Here is a 26,862-nt window from a genome sequence, read left to right as displayed (position 1 = left end):
TACCCGGCTGGGAACCAAAAATATAGAGAAGCCCTTTTTTTTTAATTATTTCATGAAATAATTAAAAAAAAAAAAATGACGTGGGCTTCGCCTAATTTTTGAGTCCAGCCGGGTACAACTAGGCAGCTGGGGATTGGAATCCACAGTGCAGGGTGCCCATGCTTTCTGGGCACCCCCACTGCGAATTGCAGTCCGCAGCCACCCCAGAAAATGGCGCTTTCATAGAAGCGCCATCTTCTGGCGCTGTATCCAACTCTTCTAGCTGCCCTGGTGACGGGTGGCGAGCTAGGTAATAATGGAGTTAGGGCTAGCTGTATATTATCAGCTAGCCCTAAGCCCGAAATTCATGGTGTCACGCCAATATTAGACATGGCCACCATGAATTTCTAGTAATGATAAAAAAAAACACAACACAGAGAAAAATATTTTTATTAGAAATAAAACACAACACAATTAGTGACTCCATCTTTATTGAAATAAACCCCCCTCCGCAGTAATCCTGGGTCAGGGTCCCGCGCCGTCCAATCCGGATCCAAAATCATCTGATCGGTTTGCTGGAAGGCAGAGCGATCAGATGATGTGTCAGGATCAAGTGCCTGAATCACATCACACATCAGCTGATTGTATAAAAGCCGGTTATACAATCAGCTGATGCATCAGTAGAAAAAAAAAAAAAAATAATACTCACTTATGTGCTGTGCTGATTACCGGCAGCTCCTGGAGCGATCGATTGGACAGGAGTATGATCCCGTTCGATCGCTGCAGCAGCTGCCGGTAATCAGCTGATGAAGTCCCCTGACGGCAGGATCAGCTGATAGCCGGCCGGGCGCGAAAAAGCCGGCGAGACTACGATCAGCTGATGCGTCAGGTGACTGCATCAGGTGATCCACAGCCAGGTCCTGCAAGCAAGGTCCTGCCCCGGGGAGACTGCACACAGCCAGAGCGGCGGGACCGGGAGGAGATGGGAGCGGGCATGGCACCGGGACCCTGCGGACAGGTGAGTATATGACATTTTTTTTTTTCTACTGTTCACTTTGTTTTTCGCCGCTGCCTCCACCTCCCGCCCAGACATGGCGCCGCACGGAGCTGACATGCACAGGACGGGAGGTGGAGGCAGCGGTGACGGTACCGGGAGGATTCATGCTTCTGTGTTTACCAACAGAAGGAATCCTCTTCCTGTACACGTCACTGTAGTGCCCACCCCTTGCGTGTATAGCTGCGTTTTTAGTCATAGAAACGCGGCTATATGCGTTATTCATTGCGTTTTTAACATCTCATTGAATTCAATGAGTGAAAAACGCAGTGGAAAACGCAGAAATAATTGACATGCTGCGTTTTTGTGGTCACCACAAAAACGCAGCTAAAAAAAAACGCTGTGTGAGGACAGCACTTCTGAAAACCCATTGACATTGCTGGGGAAGCAATGTCACTGCGTTTTCAGCACAAAAACGCGGTAAAAAACGCCGCTAAAAACGCGGCAAAAACGCCTAGTGCGCACATAGCCTTAGATTTATTTTTTTTGTAACAATGAGATTATAATTTTTAGAATAATTTCTTAATAGAATATATACTAGTATTAGAAATACATAGTCACAGTTAATGTGATTATAAGAATAACAAACATTTATAGGCATAATATTTATAAATACTTCTAATATTAATCATAGTCGTTGGTAATTTACTAAGACTCAGGTATGACCTTTGTAGTATCTAAGAGTGCATTTATATATATTTATTTATATTTATAATATAGTTATTCCATCATTGTAAACAAAGTCTATTTTATAGTTTGTACCAAATTTACCAAACAATGACCAACTCTCCTGTGTAAATGATCCATACATCGTTCATATCTGATTTCTTCCATCCCCATAGCCAGTTATGCAGAGATGTCGCATTCACGGGGTTGTGCGTTTTCTTTCTGTAATTGCCGCATTTCGTATCATTTCTTTGATAAGGACTTTCATATCCATGAGCTTTATCGCGATAGACGCAATAGCTTCAGCCTGATCTGCTGATCGGGGTCTGATCGTTCTGTAATCGGTTCCATCACACACAGATGTATCAGTCCTGAGCAGGTCATCGGTCTCTACGATTACCTGATCAACGAAATGTAAAGTGATACACGTGTATGAGGGTAGGCTGCTGGAAGAAGCAGCCGGTGTGATGTGTGCGGCGCCTCCGATCGATTATTGGAGGATGATTGATGTACAGGTGGGGCTGGGCCGCAGGTGGACGGAGCGGAGCCTATGGGCACAGGGGCTGTGGGGCGCAGTCTCCAGGCCGGGCAGCATGCTTGTGCTAATTAGCTGAGGGACTGTCTGCAGAGGAGGAGCAGCCCCAGCCCCGCCGTGCCCGCATCCATCTCCCCTGCCAGCACTGACACTGACGAGGCATCAGCTGGACCCGGAGCACAGCCCCTATACTGCAGCCTATACACCCTGTATACAGACAGCTGGGCACCAGGTACAGTATACAGCACTGCTCATCACCCGCACAGCACCTATACAGCCCCTATATACAGCGCTGCATCAGGTACAGTATACACCACAGCACCTAGAGAGCCGCAAATTCCCTGTATACAGAGAGCTGGGGATCAGGTACAGTATACAGCACTGCTCCTCATCAGCATCAGAGACCAGTAGAGAAGAGAGCTCAGGTACAGTATACAGCTCCAATTACCAATGCTGCATCCATCATACACAGACACCAATAATGCAGCTTATATTACGCCTATAGTGCGGGACCTCTCCCCAGTACACGTGCCCTATATCATCAGTAGCTCTGTAGGACTCTATATACTTCATCGTGCCCATCACAATGAAGAACCCCAGAGTGTAAAGTGCAGGAATATCCGAATGATACTTATTACAGAAATGATCATGATAAACTGATAATTCGCCTATAGCTCAAGAATAATCGTGAACAATTCAAATGTTTTGTGAAGAGCATATTGACCTGCACGTTGCACCCCAAGTTATACATGTTATGTGCAATATATATAGATAGATAGATAGACAGATATATATATATATATATATATATATATATATATATATATATATGTATATGTGTATGTGTGTGTGTGTGTGTGTGTGAAACTTATTTTTTTTTTACAAATTCTATAATGAATATAAATAATAACTTATATGTGTACCCATACAGAAACACATGTGTATATGTTATTTATTATATATATTACACATAGTCAGGGCTGAATGATATATGCATATCTGTCATCTCTCCTGTGATATTTATCTTCTTTTCTCTCATTACCATATGTGCTGTGCTAGACTTTTATTATGTACGATCATCTGATTGTCTCCACGTGTATCCAAAGAGAGACCCATACACACCGAAATTGATGTGTGCGTTATATCTAATGTAAACCTAAAACATATATATATATATATGAAATTTGTATACACACGTGTGTATGTATTCCACCAATACTTATTTAGTGGATGTTTATTTGTGTGTGTATGTGTGTATATGTGTCTATATATGTCACCGTGTATATATATGTATGTGTATATATGTGAGTATGTATGTGTATATATGTATGTGTGTGTTTGAGTGTATATATACGTGTAAATATACATATACATACGTGTGTATTTAACTGTGTGTATATATCTGTGTATATAGTATGTATATATACTGTATATATATGTGCATGTACGGAAATATTTATATGTGCGTGTGTGTGTGTATATATATATATATAAACATATATATACACATATGTGTGTGTGTGTGTGTGTGTGTGTATGTGGGTGTGTGTATGTGGGTGTGTGTATGTATAAATGTGTGTGTGTGTGTGGGTGTGTGTGTATAAATGTGTGTGTATGTATAAATGTGTGTGTGTGTGTGTATATATATATATATATATATATATATATATATATATATATATATATATATATATATATAAAAAAAACATATATATACATATATGTGTGTGTGTGTGTGTGTATAAATGTGTGTGTGTGTGTGGTGTGTGTGTGTGTGTGTGTGTGTGTGTGTGTGTGTGTGTGTGTGTGTGTGTGTGTGTCGTGCTCTCCATCCCTGTGTCTCCCGCCCCGGCTCCCCGACATTATTAAAATACCGGAGTGTTCCCGGTGCTCTGAGCTGCAGCCTCCGGCCAGACATAACGAGCTGTTTATGGCCGATGATAGGACACCTGATATCCTCTGTATACAGCACATTCATTACAGTCACCAGTGTCCCGGTATAGGCCGGACATACACTTCTGTACCGGGACTTGTAGGAATACACAAAGCACATAGAGATTTCCGCCTACACTGCAGTGATGTATTATGTACAATACACCTTACAATATATCATTCTATGTGTTATGTGGTTACTATAATGTGAAGCACAGAGAATTAATAATCTATCAGTATGAAGAGTGTAATAGAATCACATCTCATATGTAACATGTAATGGAGGGATGTGATCTCAGGGCTGCAATGTATATGTGATATTATCGCATTTCAAAGCAGTATAATGGCTTCACATACACCATTATATCCTTATGTGTGGGGTCAGGAGCTGAACAACACATCAGGCATGTGAATTTGGTGAGTATAATACGATAAAAAGTTTTGTTTTAATGCACGATAGCTACATGGATGATAGATAGCTAGAGAGATAGCTAGATAGAGCGATAGAGAGATAGATAGCTAGAGAGAGATAGATAGAGAGAGAGATAGATAGATAGCTAGAGAGATAGCTAGAGAGATAGAGAGATAGCTAGAGAGAGAGATAGATAGAGATAGCTAGATAGAGCGATAGATAGAGAGATAGAGATAGCTAGATAGAGCGATAGATAGATAGATAGATAATCACAGAATAAAGCATTTTGTTAGGTTATCTGGATCTATGACAATTGCCCTTTTCTACAATGGTAATATATCATTGTGACCCTGGTCAGATCCCAACCCGCAGACTATGGTTCTGTGACCGATGAAGAAACATGTATTAGACTGGGTTCACATACAAGAATTGTCATGTAAATTGTTACACATAACAGATGAGAATACATTGAATATTAAATCATTATTTGTATTTCTTTTATACTCATCTTTGTGAGAATAGATATTTGTCCCACTATAGGTAGCCAAGCCATATGTACCTGATAGCATTAGTCTGTATGTATCTTTTTAGTTGGGAGGAATTAGTATGTGGGTTGCTATAATATTCTTGGGACTTATTATTATAGTATTCTCTGTATATACTGTATATACCTATGAGGCGCTTCATCGTATGCGACCTCCGAAATATTCAGGCTGAATTTATTTCCTTATTCGTTTCTTCAGAGAACAGACCGATAGAATCCATTTATATACCCTGTGATCGGGATTCTCTCAAAACAACTGGAGTCATGTAAAATCTGATACAAAACTATATAATTTATTAGATGGCCAATTATAATAATCAGTTCCACTACAAAGTGAGGAAATATGTATGAAGCCTGCAGTGTTTTAGTTATACCTCTCCAGAGACCCCCGAATACACACACACAACACACACACACACACAATACACCCACACACACACACACACACACACACACACACACACACACACACACACACACACTATAAACAATGCACACAATACACACACAAACACACGATACACACATATACACCCATACACATGCACAATACACCCATACACACAATATACACACAACATAAACAACACACAATACACACACACAAAACACACAATACACACACAACAGAAACAACACACAATGCACACACACACACACACACACACACACACACACACACACACACACACACAATACACAGACGGTCTTTCATCCTGTCCCAGAAAGTAGATGTGGACACAGGAGCACAGGAGCATTACTAACTGTACCTGGAGGAGGATCACTACTCCCCTTTTTACCTTGTGACAGCGACAAGACGAGTGAACCAGCAGCTCTACCCCTACCTGCTAGAGATGATCATATATATATATATATACATATTCACTACCATTACACAGGTGATATTTAATCACATGTGCAGCCAACCAATCACCTCTTATACATCCAGAACAAAGTGCTTGTGTAATTCAGGACAGATCTGATTGGTTACCATCAAGGACAGAGGTTATGGCATTTATATATGTTAACAATATGCTTGCCGATCAATACAGATCTAGAGCTAGATATAGACCCTTACACAGAAAAGCAGGCGGACCATCTAGAGTGTGTGTGTGTGTGTTTGTGTGTTGTGTATGTATACAGCACAACACACACTACCTTAAGATTCAGTCTTTTTCTCTATCTATCTATTTATCTATCCATCCATCCATCCATCCATCCCATCTTAGTGAACCTCTCATCACATACATTCAGCCGTGTAAATCTTTCATGTGCATAGCAAGCCCCCCTTCCTCCCACATGTATCATATAGACGGTCCCTGGAGTGTGCTGTGAGTGTGAAGACTCCCTCCCTCCTGTGTGCTCACAGCTCAGGCAGAACGTTGTGCAGATCATGATGTGCACTTGGCTCCTCTCTCTGCTCTCACAGCTCCCTGCTCTCTTCCCCTGGCGGTGTCAGTGCACTGTCTAAGAGCTTAGTCTCTGCTGAATAAGAAACACATGGCTCCATGAATGTGCATACACACAGTGAGTGTTGCTGTTGATGATAATAATAATAATAATAATAATAATTTATTATTATATCATTAATAGTTTTATATAATGTGTGTACTTGAATGGAAGGGATTTCAGGGCAGGATGGGATTTGGGAAAAGTCAGGAAGCTTTTTAAGGACTTTCAACAAGTGACAAAATGTTCCGCATCCTGCAGAGGTGTTGGGGAATAAGCTTCAGTCATGTACAAGCTGCATTTTTTTTGTACTGAGGGAGTATCAGACTCCAGCTAAATTCTAGACACAAGAGCTTACATTTAGATTCCTGTACATATACAAAGTGCTCTGTTATTAGACTATTGGAAAGCTTTATTCCCTGGCACCTATAGTTGGGACTCATACAGGTTGAGAGGGCTAGATGATGTAGCGCTACATTTTCAGTTTTGAGAGGCTATCATAGACTGGATCTTTTTTGTAAGACACAATCCTGGCAGATCTGAACTTCTGAGTTCGAGAATATTAAATATATATAGAGTTAGAACTGATCTCACATTACACATCAGTATCTTTCTCTGGCTGAGGTAATGAGGAGGGGGCTCTGCACCCCTTGTCACCACTTGTCCATCAGGGAAGGCTCCACTAGTGCATGACAACCTTTTGTTTTGCTTAACAAAATCCGGGCCCCTCCCACCCAATGATCAGGAATGGGTTGGTTTGAGCTCTCACACAAATTGGTGGTGGGCTCTCCAGGCAGCTGTGCTGACCAAGTGCTGGAAGGCTCAGCAGCTCCAGAGTGGACCTCCTCACAGCCTCTCTGCTGAGGAGCTGCTTACAGAAGTTGTTCTAACTTTTCCCACCACCACCACCACCATCACCATCATCATCATCATCCTCAATAACCAGATAACATGCTCCATGGCTGATTTTGTTGCGTTGTGATACTTCCAGGAGGAGATCACTCAAACTGACGCCCTGACCTTCCCCTGCGTGTGGATGCTGGAAGAAACGTTGGGGTTCTGTATATGGAAATTGTGGGGTGCAGAGCAGAAGAAAGTGCCTATCCCTTTCGACCAGCAGCCATGCTTTTCCATGGGATAACCGGGGGACATATACAAGGAATCATGGAAGAGATGGAGAGAAGGTCCAAGTCAGCAGATAGCCGCCTAGCCAAAACTATCCAGGTCAACGGCAGAGAAACAGTGAGTACATCCATCTAATGTCTACCTAATAGCTATCTATGCTATCCACTTATCCAATATCTATGTATCTATCTATGTATCTATCTATCTGTCTATTAAATATCTATATATCTAATATCTATCTATGCTATCCATCTATCCAATATCTATCTATCTAATAAATATCTATCTATCCAATACATATCTATCTATCTATCTAATATCTATTTATCCCTCTATCTATCCCTCTATCTATCCCTCTATCTATCTATCTATCTATCTATCCATCTATCCAATATCTATCTATCTATCTATCTATCTATCTATCTATCTATCTATCTATCCCTCTATCTATCCAATATCTATCTATCTAGCTGTCTATTAAATATCTATATATCTAATATCTATCTATGCTATCCATCTATCCAATATCTATCTAGCTAATAAATATCTATCTATCCAATACATATTTATCTATCTATCTATCTATCTATCTATCTATCTATCTATCTATCTATCTATCTAATATCAATCTATCTATCCCTCTATCTAACCATCTATCCAATATCTATCTATCTATCTATCTATCTATCTATCCCTCTATCTATCCCTCTATCCATCATCTATCTATCTATCTATTAAATATCTATATATTTAATATCTATCTAATATATATTTTTCTAATAAATATCTATCTATCCAATAAATATTTATCTATCTATCTAATATCTATCTATCTATCTATCTATCTATCTATCTATCTATCTATATATCTTCTTTCCATCTTGTCTTTATTATTCCAACTATCTAAATAAACAAATGGAGGAGAACAACAAAATCTTGAGGTTCAAGATGAGTGGCATTTTTGGCCCATTTTCTTATCTATCCCTCTATCTATCTATCTATCTATTTATCTATCATCTATCCATCTTGTCTTTATTATTCCAACTATCTAATCTATCTAAAATAAACAAATGGAGGAGGACAACAAAATCATAAGGTTATAATCATTAATATTTATTGTGCCTGTTTTAATAGTTTTTAATAGATTCTTTGCAATCATGTAAAATGTTCCTATTTTATATCTACCCATTATCTGTTTTTATTTATCATTCTCATTTTTCCATTGTATACGTGAATATAACTTTTATTTTCTTAATGCACTGATTGTTCATGAATATATATATATATATATATATATATATATTTTTATATATATATATATATATATATATATATATATATATATATATATAATATCTATCTAATTCTTCTGCGAGTCTTTCTAGTCTCTGGAGGTAGATATCCATCGAATATTATTCCCCAGCGTTATGTGGTCATTCATAACAGATATTATTCTTGTATCAGACTTGCAGTAATTGATTCACGTTAAATATTCAGCACATAGCTGTAAAAAAAATGTATTTCATGTGATTACCGATATCATTGTGCAGTTAACACAGGAAACATAGCATGTTCTTTTTTTTATTTCTCAATTTCTAGTATTAATTTATTGAACATAAAAGTAAAGTAAAATGCTGCTGTTTATTGCTATATTTTACATTAATCCTGCACACTTTCTTTCAGCCCAATAATAAACATTTCAAGTGCACCTTTATGTTAGACATTATTCCTGATATGTACCATTGCTGAAATCAAAATATAGAAATTAACTATTCCTAGTAATTATTCATTACATTTGCTTTGCTAGTTCCCAAGTGCTTTTATAATGTATTTATTTACATACTTTATCCCTCCCCCACTTTTTTATATAGAGAACAGGAAAACATTTAAAGAACTTATATATTTGTCTGTTAATGTATTTTTTCAATATAACCATAGCCTAGCAAGTAGAAGTATTCATTGCAATAACTACATTTTCTCTATTTAAAAGGATATATGAATTTAAATATTTATATAGAAAGTAGATCAAATAAATATTATTAAAATTAAACATATGTCTTAGATAATAATAATAATAATAATAATAATAATTGTATTATTATTATTTTGAATAAGCTATAATAAAAAATACTATGCTAGTGCTAGTTTAGTAAAATAAAACATGGTTTCTTTATAAACATAAATAATCTAAAGTAAATCAACCCTAGAAAGGAAGACAATGTTAATTGGGGTCAGTATAAAAAAGAGATTAGACAGAGATCAAGCCTCATTAGTGGATAAGGGATATTTTTCCTACTTTAATAAGCTCTCTGGGGAGATAGCCAGACAGATACTAATGTGTTAATACCTCTGAATTCGAAGGATCTGTAGGCTTTATAAGCAGTGTCTCAATCAAAACAGAAAAAAAATATCAGTATTTGTGCAGAGTGAATCCAGCATAAAGGAGTTTAGGAAACATCTAATTATTTGTCTGCAGAACTCTATGTAGTATTATTGTAAGGGATTTTATGGGAGAGGAAGGAGGGCAAAAAGGAGTGTATGATTGAATGGCAGCATAAACCATAAACTGATTGTTAAAGAGACAGGAAGCTGTGCAAAGCACATTTTTATGTTCTGTAAATATTTTTTGACATTTAGTGTATATTTTATCTCTACTTCCAAACAAAATAAATGTGTGAAAAATAATGAAGAGAACAAGTGAAGTAATCACTTTAATGTAAAGGAAGTGAAATGTCCGGTTTACTTTTATTTTTTTTGGGTTGTAAAAGTGATTCCAACTAATTAGATGAATAAAATTAAGTCAATTTGCAAAACCCTATCCAATCATTTTCTTGTAGCCAAAGGTGTTGCCAAGAGTCATATTGCATGATTTTTTTTAGATCAGTTTAAAAAGAAAAATATTTATTTTCTTTTGCACAGAGCTTCAGATTAGATCATTAATAGTTAAATGTGTTCTTTATACATTCATGTATATACTTCCAATATTCTAGTACCATGTATATTTTATATATTTTCATCTGTCCCTACTCATTGGTGACCTACTGCTAAAGCTCATTTGTTTTCCTATATATTACCAATATAATATTTCTCATCACCCTTTTATCTGGCAATTGTCATGTGTTAGAGAATTTTAATACATTTCCCACTTTTTTATATATATATAATTTCCACAAAGTTAAGCTAATGAACAATTTACGCAGAACTATAGGAACATGATTGGTTTGTTTCCTTGACAATGTTTTAAAATTGAAAAAAAAATAAAAATAAAAATTAAAAAATAATGTAGCTAGAATAACGTAAAAAAAACCGCTCAATGGGGCATTTTAATAAATATCTATCTATCTATCTATCTATCTATCTATCTATCTATCTATCTATCTATCTATCTATCCATCCTTAAGTACTTAGTTTAAATAATATATATGCATAAATGTCTTCCTCCTTTTCTGTATTATACATTCCCTATTGGTTTGTTCTTTTAGTGTGTTCTCTATTCATCCTTCGCTTCTACGCACCTTCAGTTTATTTTGGGGTGTACAAAATTTGTTCCACAGTATTACATTTAATATGATTTTATCTTCTAAATAATTCGTGATAAATAAAGCAGAAAAATAAGTCACCATCTTTGCATTTTTTGATTATGTCACTTTAACATTTTTTTGTTACTGTGTAGTAAAAAAAAAAATATTGTATGATTTTTATTGGGTTGCTTGTAAACAGTTATATGTTATGGATGTAAAATTGTATATTCAAAGGAGGAAAAATTATTATTTTTTTCAAGTCAACAAGACTCTTAGTCAATAGTGTTCATTATAAATATTACTGTCATATTACTACTGAAAATGCTTAGAAATGTAGTAATATAGGGATACTATAAATATAAAATGAAATCAAGTTAGAAATGTAAAAAAAATAAAAATCAAATAAAGTATTTATTTATAAGCAGACTCTAACATCATGCTGTTACATCATGACACCTATATAACATCTAGTATTGTTTAGCTTATTAATACAGAGAAGTATACATTTCCCTCCCAATGCGGAATGGCTAATTTAACAAATCATATAATTACTAGATTACACTCAACCTTCTACATTTTAATGAAATATATATATATGTATATTTGTTTATTGTGTGTAATATATATATATATATATATATATATATATAGTGTACATTAGCACAATAAATATCTGTTTTAGATCAGAATTTGTTTATGTTCAACATGGCACGTGTAGCATAGCCCCTTGAATAAAGATATAGTAAAAAAAAATCCTTTTTCTGTAAAGTTGCTACATTGTTTTAGTCTACTCAGCTGTTTCTATTGGCTTTAGGTTGACCATTAGGATGGCCGCTGTTACAGCTCCTACAGAGGTTACCACCCTGCTGCCTAAAAGTCCTGAATTATTGAATATATGTTTCAGCTCATATTTAATCATGCTTTGGATAATTACCCACTGTTTTAATAGAACAATGTAAAAACTCTGCAGTGTCGATTGTTACACAGTATTTCCAAAAATGGATAAAACAATAATTGAGTTCAGGTCGTGTTTAAAAACTTGCAAATATTCTTTCAATATAGCACAGTATTCATGCTTTTCTAAAAGTAATGTATCTACTGATGCTTTCTTAAAAGTAATGTATGTGCAAATGTTATGCTTGGCAGCTATAATGCCACAATATCAGGATCTATGGGGGAAACTATTATATTTATTGCATAATGGATAATACGTTATATATTACAATAGTTGCCATGGACTTTAGTGACATGTATGAGAGAATTCGGCCTCCCACTGAGTATCCCTATAGTTTGCAGTAGGGGATATATTATTCAATGTATTTTAATTATCCTGCTCTGCTGTGAGTAATATTAATATTATAATAACCATCACTCTTTGTCTTGTGTATGATAATCAACTATTAAAATGATCAGAAAACCATCTGGTGATCCCAAAACCTGGTGCTCATCAACAGATTGGTGATCAAATATTTACTAGCTTCATCCTAATACAGACTTTCAATCAGATTGGCTGCAGACATACCAGTAATACGGCTGTCTATCCATTATAATGGATTGGCCCATGTAATAGTTATGCTATGTATCCTCTTCCGTTTACGTTTGTCAGTCATTCTCTTTTTATTTGACCTGTGACATTTTTGGTTCAAGTCTAGGTTGGAAGAACTAGTGCCAATATATTCGTGCATTATTAATAATATTCAATAAATGTTAGATTCTCCACACTATTACTTCTTAAACTCGTTTTTTAAGATTTATCATATTTTTATTTAATTCATATAATATTTTTTTAAATAAATCTAGATATTATGATAAAATATAAAATCAAATAAATTAAAATATTATCATGTAATATAATTTTCTCTAGCCCCTTTTAGTTCATTCTCCATATAGAACTTTCATATACTTTCTGTTCTAGGCTATATACAGAATTTCTGTAAAAGGACACATATCATGGACATCATATTACTGTACTCGTCTGCAATAATCCTAGTATAAACTGTATCCTGTAATATAGGACCAAATTATTAAAGATACCAAAAAAGGCATGAGGAAACCGAGGAGTCACATTTTCACTTTTGTTGTCCAAGGTCAAGGCCTAAATGCTCGCTCCTTGGCTCCCTCCTTGGCTGATCCTTACTAAGCAGTAAAGCAGCCACATATGCTCCTTATTTTAAGTGTCGGTACTCATAAATATACCTATGTCTGTCCTCCAGCATACATTGTCACTATATTAATCATTTCTCTCGTTGTGACCACAGAGAATGCCACCACTCAGCCCGGAGAAGCCAGCTCTGTGTGCGGGATGTGGAGGGAAGATTTCTGACAGATACTACCTTTTGGCTGTGGATAAGCAATGGCATCTACGCTGTCTGAAATGCTGTGAATGTAAACTGGCTTTGGAATCAGAACTGACTTGTTTTGCAAAAGACGGAAGTATATACTGTAAAGAAGATTACTACAGGTACAGCATTGTGCATACAGTCCCCATAAGGTTCTGTAACTTACTTGTGGAATCATACCTCTAAACCACCTTCACAAGACAATATTTAGTAAGACAAAACAAGGAGTGGGTCCAAACTAGAGAAGAGCTGCATATCTTTACATTATAGGTTTTCACAGTATATGTGCCACACCTAATTTGTGCTACCAGGAGAGGGTCCAAGGCATAGAAGAGGTGTCAATATTTACATTATAGGTTTTCATGATACATATGTGCATCCCTAATTTGTGCTACCAGGAGTGGGTCCAAAGCATAGAAGAGGTGCAAATATTTACATTATAGGTTTTCATGGTACATGTTCCACACCTAATTTGTGCCACCAGGAGAGGTTCCAAAGCATAGAAGAGGTGCAAATATTTAAATGATAGGTTTTGATAGTATGTTTGCCACACATAATTTGTGCTACCAGGAGAGGGCCCAAAGCATTATAAGAGCTGCAAATATTTACATTATAGGTTTTCACAATATATGTGCCATACCTAATTTGTGCTACCAGGAGTGGGTCCAAAGCATAGAAGAGGTGCAACTATTTACATCATAGGTTTTCACAGTATATGTGCCACACCTGATTTGTGCTAAGAAATATTGTCCAAAATGATATCCAAAATATCCCTGTGTAAAAGTGGCCTTATACAGTATGCAACCATGGATGTGATTATTTATTTCTGTATTTTATTTCATATACATAAATATATAGAATGGCATGTGCGAATATATAGAAGAGAGTGGCCATCATGTTCACCTCCAATATAGATTGCATTGTAAACTTTGTTGTCCCATTTTTACAGACAGGACATATCAATATGATGGAATAGGTTGTTATTAATCCACAAGAAATAGATCCAATTAGGAAACAGTAGGAGCTAGAAATTGAGCCTTACCCAGTAGAAGATCCTTTAGTTGGCCAGGTTAACCTGATGCAAAGCGCCCAAGAAACTTTTCGGTGCCTACCCACATCTTAAACACCAAAACTGGCCTCAGGGATTCTCCTTACCTGGACTTGATTACTGCTGTGGTTTCCACTTCCAGTTCTTAACCAAACTTCCTTTGACTTATAAGCCCAAAGCAGTGATTTTTTTGATTTAGGAAACTGAACTTCCAAAAACCTCCTTTTTATGTATTTGTTTAGTTTTATTCATTAATTTCTATTTTTTTTTTAATCATTAACATGATTTATTTTGAGGTCCAAAAAACATTTTATTTTTTATAAATTTTACTGGAAAAACTTGAATTTTTGCTTATGGAGTACAAGTTATGACATTATGTAAGCTGATTTTATTTAGTTTATCTGCTGCATATAGCAATGTTGCACAATAAGGCTTCCTTCTAAGCCATTCCCCAGCTCAGTAGGGATGAAAATTTGCTTTCTTTCCTCTCGCCATTATTAAGGTAGTGAGAAAAGTGGGTGGTGCGAGGAGCAGGGTTCACAAGTTTCCAGCATTTTTTCATCATTAGGAATCGTTTCATTTTTTTCGTACGCGAAGAAAAAAAAAACAGATCAATTTTCATCAGCTTGGTGAATCAGATTTTCATCAGTATTTGACCATATGTGATTTCCTCATATGCCGGATATAAACTCTTATCTTCTTTTATCCTTTTCATTGTTAGAACAGTCAGCACATGGATTACACTTGGATGCCATCCGTGTGATGTCTGTGATTTTCACAGTCCCATAGACTTGTATGGATGATTTTGTTCAAAGACTATAATTGGTATGTGCCTAACGGAAAAAAAAAAATCACATAGAATAGATATGTGAAAATCAGGAGTCCTAATAATGAGGTCTTAAAGACAGAAAATGGCACAAATTTTACTGATGATCGAGGCTTGCTCATAACAATGTTTTAACTTTCTGTTTTTAGAATTTTCATTAAAAAAATTTTTGAATTTAATTTTTTGATAATAGAGCAATTTAGGATATATAGCTGTGTGTCCTGAAAAGAGAAATGTGTGAAGGAAGAACATATAGAACAAAGAACTAGGATAAGAGAAACGGGGAAGGAAACAAAGGGGTAGAAAGTATACACAAGAAATATCCTTAGAAAATAAGTATATTGACACTTGATGACTCCAGAGAAGGGCCAGAATTACCAGTTAAGATGATTGGTCTTCACACATATTTTCATATTATTTAAATATGTCTCTGCTCTATATTCCATTTTTATTGTTTATATTTATATATATATATATATATATATATATATATATATATATATATATACATATTTATGTTATTTTTTTTGCTTGATATTATTGTTATTTTAGCAAGCTTTTTACACAATTATTGCACAAAACCCTAGGATACATTAAAATGACAGACAGCTTTACCCTCCTCATATGAATATGTTTTAGTTTGTAGGGTATTTTGAGCAATACATGTAAAAAAAGTGATCATGGTAAAGTTTGTGTTATATGCAATGTTCAGCTAAATTATTCTTTTTAAAGCGTATTAAAGGCCATTTAGATTGATTTAATTTAAAGTGCCCTCGGTGAATGAATGTTTTGCTTGTCTCCAGAAGGTTTTCGGTGCAGAGGTGTGCTCGATGCCACCTTGGCATTTCAGCTTCAGAAATGGTTATGAGAGCAAGAGAGTCCGTCTATCATCTAAGCTGCTTCACATGCACCACGTGCAACAAGACCCTGAGTACAGGGGACCATTTTGGCATGAAAGAAAATCTAGTATATTGCCGAGCTCACTTTGAGCTCTTGGTCCAGGGCGAATTCCATCCTCAGCTCAACTATACTGAGCTTTCAGCCAAAGGTGGAGGACTGTCTGCACTTCCCTACTTCACCAATGGAACAGGTACAGTCCAAAAGGGGAGACCCAGAAAGAGGAAGAGTCCAGCGCTGGGGGTAGACATCATCAACTACACTTCAGGTAAGACACATTAAGATTGTTTTCAGGGTAACTTAATAGAATAATCTATTACATGTCATAAAGTTTGTATAATGAAAATAAAACCCTTCTCCTCAAGGTTTTTTTTCCACTTTTAGGTCTATTCGTTTGATGTAACTGCTCGTATCAGGGGCTAAAATTTATTTTTACAATAGGGTTTCATAAAGAAAAATATATGCAACACTTAGGTGTTACAGATTATTTTTTCCTTGCATCCTTAACATTGATGTGATCTGTTGTCAGCTGAGAGGAGCTCAGAAAAAGACAGATAAAAGAGGTACAAAGTCTTCATAATGTTATAATAAGCTCCCTGATGGTTTCTCAGTTAAAGGGAATCTGTCAGCAGGTTTTTGCTATGTAATCTGAGAACAGCATGATGTAGAGAAAGGGACCCTGATTCCAGTGCCACTTAATACAAGTAGTGTTTTATCAGTAGGAGATTATTACTACAGGACAACTCTCCTCATATGTCCTAGTCCAATTTTGTCCCCATACTGATTAGCTACGTTCTGTCACGATACAATGTATACAGAAAGCAGTGGTGTGGGCGGGGTTATACACAGCTTACCCACTGAGCTCTGCTAGATCTGGAGCAAGGAAAACTGTAACTCTATGATAACCACTGCACCCAGTAAAATAAGTGACACATCACTGGAGTCAGGGTCTGAGCCCTTACATCATGGTGCTGTCAGATTACACAGCAAAAAACAGGTGACAGATTCTCTTTAACTTATTTAACAACCAGCAATAGAAAATGCAACACAATTACTATAGAAGACAATTAATTTAAAAAAATGCCCAATGGCAAACTCTGTGTACATGCATTTCAGTAAAAAAAAGGCCCCGAAAGAGGACAATCATTTTGAAGGTGTTATGTCACCAGATTTAGCAATGGAAACTACATAAATAATTAGATCTCAGATTGAATGAGACCAGTATGCTTACTCTGAACAGTCATTTCAGAATGTGTAATCTTTTTTTTCCAGACAAACCAGTTGGGACTCGAATATTCCCCGAATATGCCTATCTGCTTAGTTTTCTCAAAAGTTATCTAATTTCCATATCCAAAAATTGATGATTGATAAGGGTCTAACTGCTAAGACCCCCAGTAATCTTAAGAATAGGACACTGGAACCCCAAGAATGGTGATCTGCATGGATTCATCATTAATGAAGAGGAGGAACAAATGCTCAAACTCAACTCCAATCATCATTGTCTATGGGACTGGCATAAGTCCCATTGATGAATGGAGTGGCGTATGCACACCTACAATCCAAGGCGCTCGACAGGGCGCATTCTCTGAGTTCTGCAGTCCCATTCTCAGGATTGCTAGAAGACCCAGAGGTCACACCCTCAGCAATTAGCTAGTTGTCCTTTATCCAATGTATTGCGGATAACTTGCGATTTTGGGAAAACTACTTTATGAAATCACAAGCCATAATATAAGGAAGATTCTGGATGACCATAATTTCCATAATCATATAATGACCATAATTTCATGTCTCATGTCTTTCTCTTTATAACAATGTGAATCTAATTAATATGTTCTTATATACTTTTTTTTGTTACTGTGTTCACGCCCTAAATGATACCATGTTTATAGTTCAGAGCTGCATTCACAATTCTGCAAGTTGTCAGTGTCCCCATGAATCACTAAAGGATTCACTATAGCTCAGGGTAGAGAAAGTACTGTAAAAGTTATTATAAAGTCATTAAAGAGTTTGTCCAAACCTATAATATGAAAGCGAAAAAACTGTGGGAAGAAAGGCGCAAATAGGGTCTTACCCGGTATAACAATGGGAGGTGAATGTATAACAGGAACACTCACCTGATGCGGTTGTGCCAGTCACAACCCCTTTGACAGCATGAAAGTAACGTGGAAGGCAGCAGTCCCGCAAAAATGGAGTGATTTCAGACAACAGGAGAAAAGCAGGTTTAAATACCGCGCCAAACCACAGGAGTCCAGATGAAGTTAGTAAATCTCTTTTCTTTATTTTCACAGGTCTACGCGTTTCAAGGACATATCCGTCCTCTTCCTCAGGACAAAATGCAGAGAATACTATAGCCAATAGTATTCTCTGCATTTTGTCCTGAGGAAGAGGACGGATATGTCCTTGAAACGCGTAGACCTGTGAAAATAAAGAAAAGAGATTTACTAACTTCATCTGGACTCCTGTGGTTTGGCGCGGTATTTAAACCTGCTTTTCTCCTGTTGTCTGAAATCAAACCTATAATATAGATGACCTATCCGTATCAATGCCAGATTGGTGGGGGTCTGATACGTGAAACCCCAACAAATCAATGGCTGCTGGATATAAACATTGAAGTAACTGGAACAGCACAACTTCATACACTAAGGATTCACACTCAGCCATTACTGAGAACAGCTTCTATTGAAGTGAATAGAAGCTAAGCTGCAGTTTTCAGCAACATATACCAGAGACTACAGTGTGAACGGAGCCTTGCTGTTCCATGTTCATTCACTGCTTAAATCAGGAGCATAAAAGTAGATGATTATTGGGGTCCCAGATGTTGGACCCCCACCCATCTTATACTGATGACCTAGCCAATCAGATACAGAGTCATCAATTTCATAAGCCTTGACAACACCCTTCAGAATTTTCAGTAGATTATATTTTAATATTCTGTACATGTTGCTGAGATGTGAACCTGTGCTGTTAATGTAATGAAAGCGCTTGACAGCTATAAAGAATATCTTTAAGTGTGTTCCTGGTGTAAGTATGTATAACTTAGTGATGCACGTGCATTAGCTAAGTAGCAATGATGTACCAGTTTTAGCATCTCTCCTTTCTGGTCCTTACACAGAACACAGCTTTCTGTTTCAAATGGGTCATCAGTGCTGAGTGTGAAGGCGGCCAGGTGAGAGCTCACTTTAATAGCTAAACCAAGCCCCTTCTTTATCAAGGCTAATTCATAGAGAAGGGAGTTGGCTTAGATATTGAAATGAGCAGTCAGCCATTCTTCTTCGCCCACTTAAAACCGGCGTCTGACACTAGCCACATCAACGCTTCCTGTGGCCAACCTCACACCCAAGTAGCCCTCAATTTGACTGCCTTTACATACACGGCTACATGGGCTTTTGGAGCCAAGATTACCACGGCCAAGGGACCCAGTGCCTCCAGGTTCCTGGTTCGGGGCTCTAGCGCCAAATTGGCGAGGTTGGCCCCAGCTTCCTCAATAGGATGTTGGGTCTACAAGGTCAGTAAAACCAGGGAGTTGTGGTTCACTAGTGTGCATTTGAGTTGAAGCACCTCCTGGAAGACCCCTTAGCCAGCTTGTGTACAACCATGATCGCATACCAGTGCCAGGGTCCATCTTCCTTGATAAAGCAGACCTGGTTTCCCCAGGTGAGAGCAGGACCCTCAAACACCAACCAGGCATTTACATACACCTCGTTGCCAGTCCCCTTCTCCTGAATGAAGATTTAGCTCGTGGTCCAGGTGGCGGAAGACCCATAAGTGATAAGGCTGCCGCCCACTGCGCCGCCTGGAAGTGCCAAATGGATCCAGACCCAGGCCTCCCTCCACTTCTTCCCCTCGATAACCTGGGCCACCCATTTAATTTCCACAAGATGCAGGGCGGGGGCTTCTTGGCTACATAGTGTCGGGTTAAGGGCTTTTTTATCAGGAAGTTCACTCAGAGTCGATTCTGTTGGTGATGAGCGTGGTATATGGGGCACCTCATCTGGCATCTCTCTTCTGGTTCCTGGCTCCTTCATCGCCTAAGATGCATGCAGCTGTTGGATCCTCTTTTTTTGACTGCAGGGCTGTTTGAGGGTCATCGTCACAACTGTCTCCTTAGGTAGTAGGGCTCGGTCTTTAGCAGCTGCTAACTGGTACCACAAGCTCAGCTCTCCTGGGACCTCTTTTCATAGCTGCAGCCTTCCCGATGGCCCTCCTTCACCTCCGTGGTCATCTGAGCGACCCGATCCTGCGAGTTACGGTGGCCACGGCTAGTACAAATGCACAGCCCATATCAGTGGCCATCCCTGGCTAAAAATGGCCCTAGTCTTTCGTCACGGTTCCTCTTGTTCTGCATTTTCTACAGAAATGACGACGACCTGTACTGTTGGGGGACACACTATGAAGAAAAAGACATGGATCGCACATCCCAAAAATACAATGATCTAAAGCCGCTAGGCAAATAATTAAATAGAACATGAGGTTCTTTTGTTACCATTCTGATCAGATTGTATTAAGCCCACTGCCACGTCACGGCCTTCTTTTTGCTCCCAATCCACATATGGTAGCCAGTGGGAGGTGAGTGCACAGCTCCTCTCACTGTGTGCTGGTGCAAAGTGGTGGCTGCTGTTGTGGTGGTGTCGTGTCAGTGGGGCGGCGCGGCCTGGAGCCTTGGGGGCTTCGCCTCGCAGCATGGGGTCTGTGAGGCACCAGGTCGCCCGCCCTGCTGGCGCTTTGTCGCTGCGGCGGTGGTCAGTGCACAGTGCCGCACAAAAAGGTTCAGGTTAGGGACCCACTCAAGAGGTTTGCCGTGACGTGGCAGTGGGCTTAATACAATCTGATCAGAATGGTAACAAAAGAACCTCATGTTCTATTTAATTTTTTGCCTAGCGGCTTTAGATCATTGTATTTTTTGGATGTGCGATCCATGTCTTTTTCTTCATAGTGTGTTGTACTGTTGGGGGAGTCTCCATCTTCTGGGCAGCACCCAACAGAGTGGGGCCTTTCTCGGCTTCTCCACCAGTTTCTGCCACCCGTTGCCTCTTAGCTACCTGGGAATGGCAGTTTCTCTCTCTTCGGTATATCAACTGGGGATGGGCATCACTAAACGCAGGACGTTGCTTAATCCCCAGCTTCCAAGCCAACAGGGCACGACTTCTTGCCACCATACCACCCACGATGGGTGGGGCTCTTCTTCTGTCACAGGCCATGTCCTGCCATCTTTGTTTTCGGGACCATTAGTAGTCCTTTAAGTTTAGGCAACTGCAGCCTTCTTCCCAACCTTCGACCCTACTTGCAGCGCCACTTGAAGGAGAGAGCCAACCCCGGGATGTAAGAGCGCCACTCTCCTTTGCCAAGGAGACTCTGAGTGTGAAGTTGACTTTGGGCCTGGTGCATAGAACTTCCATGCTGCTTCAGGCCAGTGTCCATCACCCCTGCTGCTAGTCCTCAACGTTCAATAAGACATGCCACACCAGAGTTGCCTAAGGCAACCAGAATTTGTTTACTTTTATTCCTCATATTGTTATGATAGACATAGCCTTCCTTGCTCTACATGTGGGGTACTACTCTTCGTACTGTCCCCTGTTATCTTGGACTGTGTCCTCAATACTCTGGGGTCTGTGCCTCATTCCCCCTAATACCACACACTATCATCCGGTTCTGGGCTCCCACAGCTATCTAGCCAAATGACTCTCTAATCCTGCAAGGGTGAGCCGTAGGCTCCGTACCCCTCGAGATTACCTCAGGGTTCCCTGACTGGCCCTAGCACTGAGGCCATGTCTTCTCAACCTGAACCAAATTAACAACTGACTACCCTTGAATTTTCTCTCCTGTCCCCCTTCTCTCACATCTGTCACTCCTCACTTCCACTACCTTAGGCTGCTTTCACACATCCGTTTTTTGCTGAGCGGCACAATCCAGCTCAAAAACCTATGCAATGGATGCAGCGAAAAAAAATGGATCCGTTGCATAAATTTTTCCATGCGGCCCGTCCGTTTTTTGACGGATGCGGCTTGATACAGAGCATGCGCAGTTCAAAAAACCGCATCCGGCGGCAGGATGCGGTTTCTGCTGCAGGACGCCGCATCCGGCGTCCATAGGCTTGCATTGTAAATCGCGCCGCATCGCGCCGGATCCGGCGCAATGCGTTTTTTTCGCCGCACAAAAAATGTGACAGGCAATGTTCCATCCGGCTGCTGTATGGGCTAAATATGCCGCATCCGGCAAAAAACGGACACAACGCAAGGCCATGCGGCCCAATACGGTGCTATTGCAAGTCTATGCGGGAAAAAACGCAACCGGCGGCAAAAAAACCGGTTGCATTTTTTCTGCAAAGCGCCGTATTGTGCCGCTCAGCAAAAACCGGATGTGTAAAAGCAGCCTTAACCCCATGTTATTTTCACATCTAATGTAGAACTGGCTCACTGCTGTCCCAACTCGACCACTAGGTGGCAGCCGTTGTTATTCTGGTACACAGTCCTAACTCTGCTACATACGGTACTGGTTCTATACTCAAACTCATCTAGACACTGGTACATGCATATACATATGTCATATTTAACAGTATATAAAAAATATGGTACATTACATAGAGAGGTGAGCCCCCTTTGCCATACACTGCTCTTACGATGTACCAACATAGGTAATACGTTAAAAGTACGGTAAATAGTTACATACTTTGTTTTCAGATTTTTTTTAACAGTACAAACCCTTTAACAAATTAAGTTTGTAGGCGCTATTAATATGTAGATGAATCATAGCATGTCATATACCACCTTTCAAGTGCTTAAAGCTTTTCAGAACCAGACAGGCCCAGTCTATTTTCCAGACAATTCTAACCTTTTCTAGCCAGTATTACCGAGCAGGTCTGGGTTTTCTCAGACTCAATTAAACTCCAAGCTCTGCTCTACAAAAATTAAATTTGTTATGCTTCAGCTTCTCACTGACAAACCCCATAGATGAAAACAAAAGCTGCCAAATATTTTGGATGCAGAACTTAGATACATTTGTGTATGATACAAAACTGCGTATGTGTACTAGTGTGTACTGGTGACATCTAATGATAATAAATAAAAGGAAACTATCATCTAAAAGTAAACTTTTATATTATTTTTATATTTCACTGCCCTTTTAATTGCAAGTAGATTGGTGGGGTTCCAGGGCTGGAGACCCCAGCTGATTTCTCAAAAACAGACTTTTTTTTTCTTGAATCCATACTCTGATCTGTGCGTGTGCTCTTGGTTGCTGAGCTCCTGTGCTCCTCTTGAGTAGGTTTTCAGGGATTGGTGGGGGTCTTAGGACAAGACTCCCACTGATCTGCTTCCAATTAGAAGGGCAGTAAAATGTAAAAAAAATGTTACAAAGGTTTAACAAAAATAGTAATCTTACCATTTTCATGCTGGCCACTAGCATTTTTTTAAGCTCTTACTGCCTGACATTTCAGGAAGAGATTTCAGCAGGTTCCTTATCAGCAAAGGCAGGATTACAATGACAAATAACCGCTCTATATTACACCGCTCTATATTACACAGGATCCACCAATCACAATACACCTGACTATGCTCCCCTCCCTTCACAATCACTGTTGCACACGCTCATTAGATGCTTCAATATAAAAGATAGGGTCTGAGTCTGTTCATTATGGCTATGTACATGTGGAGTTCATAAAACAACTGAAGGTTGGAGTTTAATAAGCCATAGTGGTAAGTTTGAAAATGGCAAGATTCCATATATTTTTTTCTTATAATACCGATTGTGATATGAAAAAAAAAAATTTAACACAAAAACGTGATTCAAACAATGTCATGTTCTGATGATATAAGCTTGTTTTTGTAACTTTGTCTCCTTAGACTATTCATGGGTCTCCTTTACACTGGATTCACACATGCAGTTTTTGGTTGATACAATACAAGAGATGTATTACTCTTTTCTTTAGATTTTATCTTTCCTTTCTATGGAATCCAGTCTTTGGTTAAAAAACTGCAGCATAAACATCCTCTGAACTGTGTGTATCTGACATAACACCCACTCTATTTGATCTCATTAAATATCAATATAAATGTGTCTGCAGTGGTCAGGTGCCTGGAACAACGTGTCATCCCAGAATCATCCCGTGGTGTGCGGTGGCAGTCACCTGACCACTGCAGGCAATCACAGGCCTAATTTGTCCTGTGACAGGAGACTGGTGGTGTCAACGTGTCTGGTTCCAGCTCGGACCACCAGAGCGGCCTGTGTTGGATCCTTGTAGGAGACCTACCATAGTGATTATGACACATTTTGTTGTCGTTACCCAATCCGCGCCCCTTGTAACTTTCTTTATTTTGGCTGGATAACTTCTCTAATGTTACTCCCATACACTTTCACTTAACAACAACCTAAACAGGCATGGAAACAACTTCACAGGCTGCTGAGTCCTAAACAGATGATGCAGGGCAGGCATGAGGAGTAGAGTTGAGCGGATCGGCTATAATCCGGGTCCGACGGATCCGGATCGTTTTTTTTCCGAAGTCCGCATCCGATCCGGAATCCACAGCTATGTAAATGAATGGGGAGTCGGATCCGGGACGAGAGAGAGAGGGGGAGAGAGAGAGAGGGAGAGAAAGAGAGAGAGAGAGAAAAAAAAAGGATCCGGATCGTGCAACCTGGGTACTTGTCGGACTCGGATCGGAACCTCGAACCGTGCGGATCCGGATTTTTCAGATCCGGTTCCGCTCAACACTAATGAGGAGACATGATGAGAATGGCAAGCTGCTGGACATACAGAAAGACCATCAGTCTATGTAAAGCTAGAAAACACATTCAAGTGCATGTACGGTAGTGTGAACAGAACCGGGCATTACGTGAATGTAAATCCTCAAACCTGATCCTGTTTTAATAATATAAGTCACAAATTCTGAGGTGAATTTCATAATGCACGGTGGGCCACTGGAGAGAGACCCCTGCTCCCTGTGCGGTCTGTACAGGATAACAGTAATCGCCCCTTATTCATCAAAACTGTCTCACACTACAACTGGCTTTGTTGCCCAGGGCAACCAGAGTTATACTTTCATTTTACCACAGAAGTACAGTCATAGCTGAAAGAATTGGTACCCTTGAAATTGTTCCAGAAAATGAAGTATTTCTCCAGAAAATTATTGCAATTTCACATGTTTTATTATACACATGTTTATTTCCTTTGGGTGTATTGGAACAACACGAAAAAAAAACAGGAAAAAAAGGCAAAAACTCCAAAAATCGGCCAGACAAAATTGTTGTCACCCTCAACGTAACATTTGGCTGCACACCCTTGGGACAAATAGCTGCAATCAATCGCTTCCTATAGCCATCAACAAGCTTCTTACATCTCTCAACTGGAAGTTTGCACCACTTAGGCTATGTGCCCACGCTGCGGATTTACCGCGGATTTTGCCGCGGATTTGCCGCGGATTTGCCGCGGATTTCCCGAAAATCTGCAGCAGCGGCACTTCCAAGCCATTTCAATGGCATTTTGGAAATGCTGTGTCCATACTGCGGATTTTTCCGCTGCGGATTTGCCGCGGATTTTGATCCGGAAAAATCTGCAGCATGTCAATTGTTTGGTGCAGATTTGGTGCGGATTTTTGGTTTTGAATGGGGGAAAAAAAAAAAATCCGCATCAAAATCCGCGGCAAATCCGCGGGTGCGGATTTGCCGTGAAAGTCGCGGCTTTTCAGGCAGAAAAATCCGCAGATACATTCTACCGTGGACACATAGAACAGTATTTTAAGATCTCTCTACAGGTGTCAATGGGATTTAGATCTGGTCTCATTGCTGCCACTTCAGAACTCTCCAGCGCTTTGTTTCCCTCCATTTCTGGGGGCTTCTTGAAGTATGTTTGGGGTCATTGTGCTGCCAGAAAACCCCTGACCTAGGACACATACCCAGTGTTCTGGCACTGGGCACTACATTGCCACCCACAATCCTGGTAATTTTCAGATTTCATGATGCCTTGCACACAGTGGTGTACCACTAATGGCGGTAGACCACATGGCCGCTTTGGGGCCCATGAGATGGGGGGTCAGGTGCAAGTGCAGTGACATCACTACTGCACACTCGCTGTGCAGACCTGTAGAATACAAGCCATTGCAGAGACCAGAGCAGAAAGGAAAAGAGGAGAGTTGAGTAATTTTTTTTTTTTAAAATTAGTGACTACACTGGTGGATGACTATGGGGTTTGCATTAAACTATTTGGAAGACTATGGGAGTGCGTTATAATATATGGAGCACTATGTGGTGGATGCATCACAATATATAGAGGACTATTTGAGTTGCATTATAATATCTGGAGGACTGTGAGGGTGCATTATAATATATAGAAAACTATGTGGGGTGCATTATAATATATGGAGGACTATATGGGTGCATTAAAATATATAGAGGACTATGGCGGTGCATTATAACATATGGAGGACTAATAACCCATTATAATATGTGTAACGCAATATGGGGCCCATTATACTATAAGAAGGACCCTGGGGTGCAAAATACTACGTATAGGGAGGATTATGTGAGGCCAATTGTACTATATG

At 39.1% G+C, this 26,862-nt stretch overlaps 1 protein-coding gene across 8 annotated transcripts in view; it reads left to right on the top strand.

Moving 5' to 3' along the window:
* Positions 1 to 2,098: 2,098 nt before the first annotated feature.
* The window catches only part of LHX9 (LIM homeobox 9), a 76,015-nt gene continuing 51,251 nt past the window's right edge, over positions 2,099 to 26,862 (top strand). For 2 of the 8 annotated variants that reach the window (XM_075322177.1, XM_075322175.1), the window contains exons 1-3: positions 7,346 to 7,813; positions 13,476 to 13,678; positions 16,237 to 16,595. In XM_075322177.1, coding sequence (XP_075178292.1) covers positions 7,637 to 7,813; positions 13,476 to 13,678; positions 16,237 to 16,595 — 739 coding nt within the window. In that variant the 5' untranslated portion in view covers positions 7,346 to 7,636. Of the gene's footprint in view, positions 2,467 to 2,511; positions 2,536 to 2,567; positions 2,660 to 6,486; positions 6,650 to 7,345; positions 7,814 to 13,475; positions 13,679 to 16,233; positions 16,596 to 26,862 lie in introns of those variants that run through there. The other 6 variants (XM_075322176.1, XM_075322178.1, XM_075322171.1 and 3 more) reach the window with 5 other exon arrangements.

This window comes from Anomaloglossus baeobatrachus, chromosome 8 (assembly GCF_048569485.1).
Source record: "Anomaloglossus baeobatrachus isolate aAnoBae1 chromosome 8, aAnoBae1.hap1, whole genome shotgun sequence".
Lineage (NCBI taxonomy): Eukaryota > Metazoa > Chordata > Amphibia > Anura > Aromobatidae > Anomaloglossus > Anomaloglossus baeobatrachus.
The sequence above is the reverse complement of the archived record's forward strand: the minus strand, read 5'-3'. Positions and strand labels throughout refer to the sequence as shown.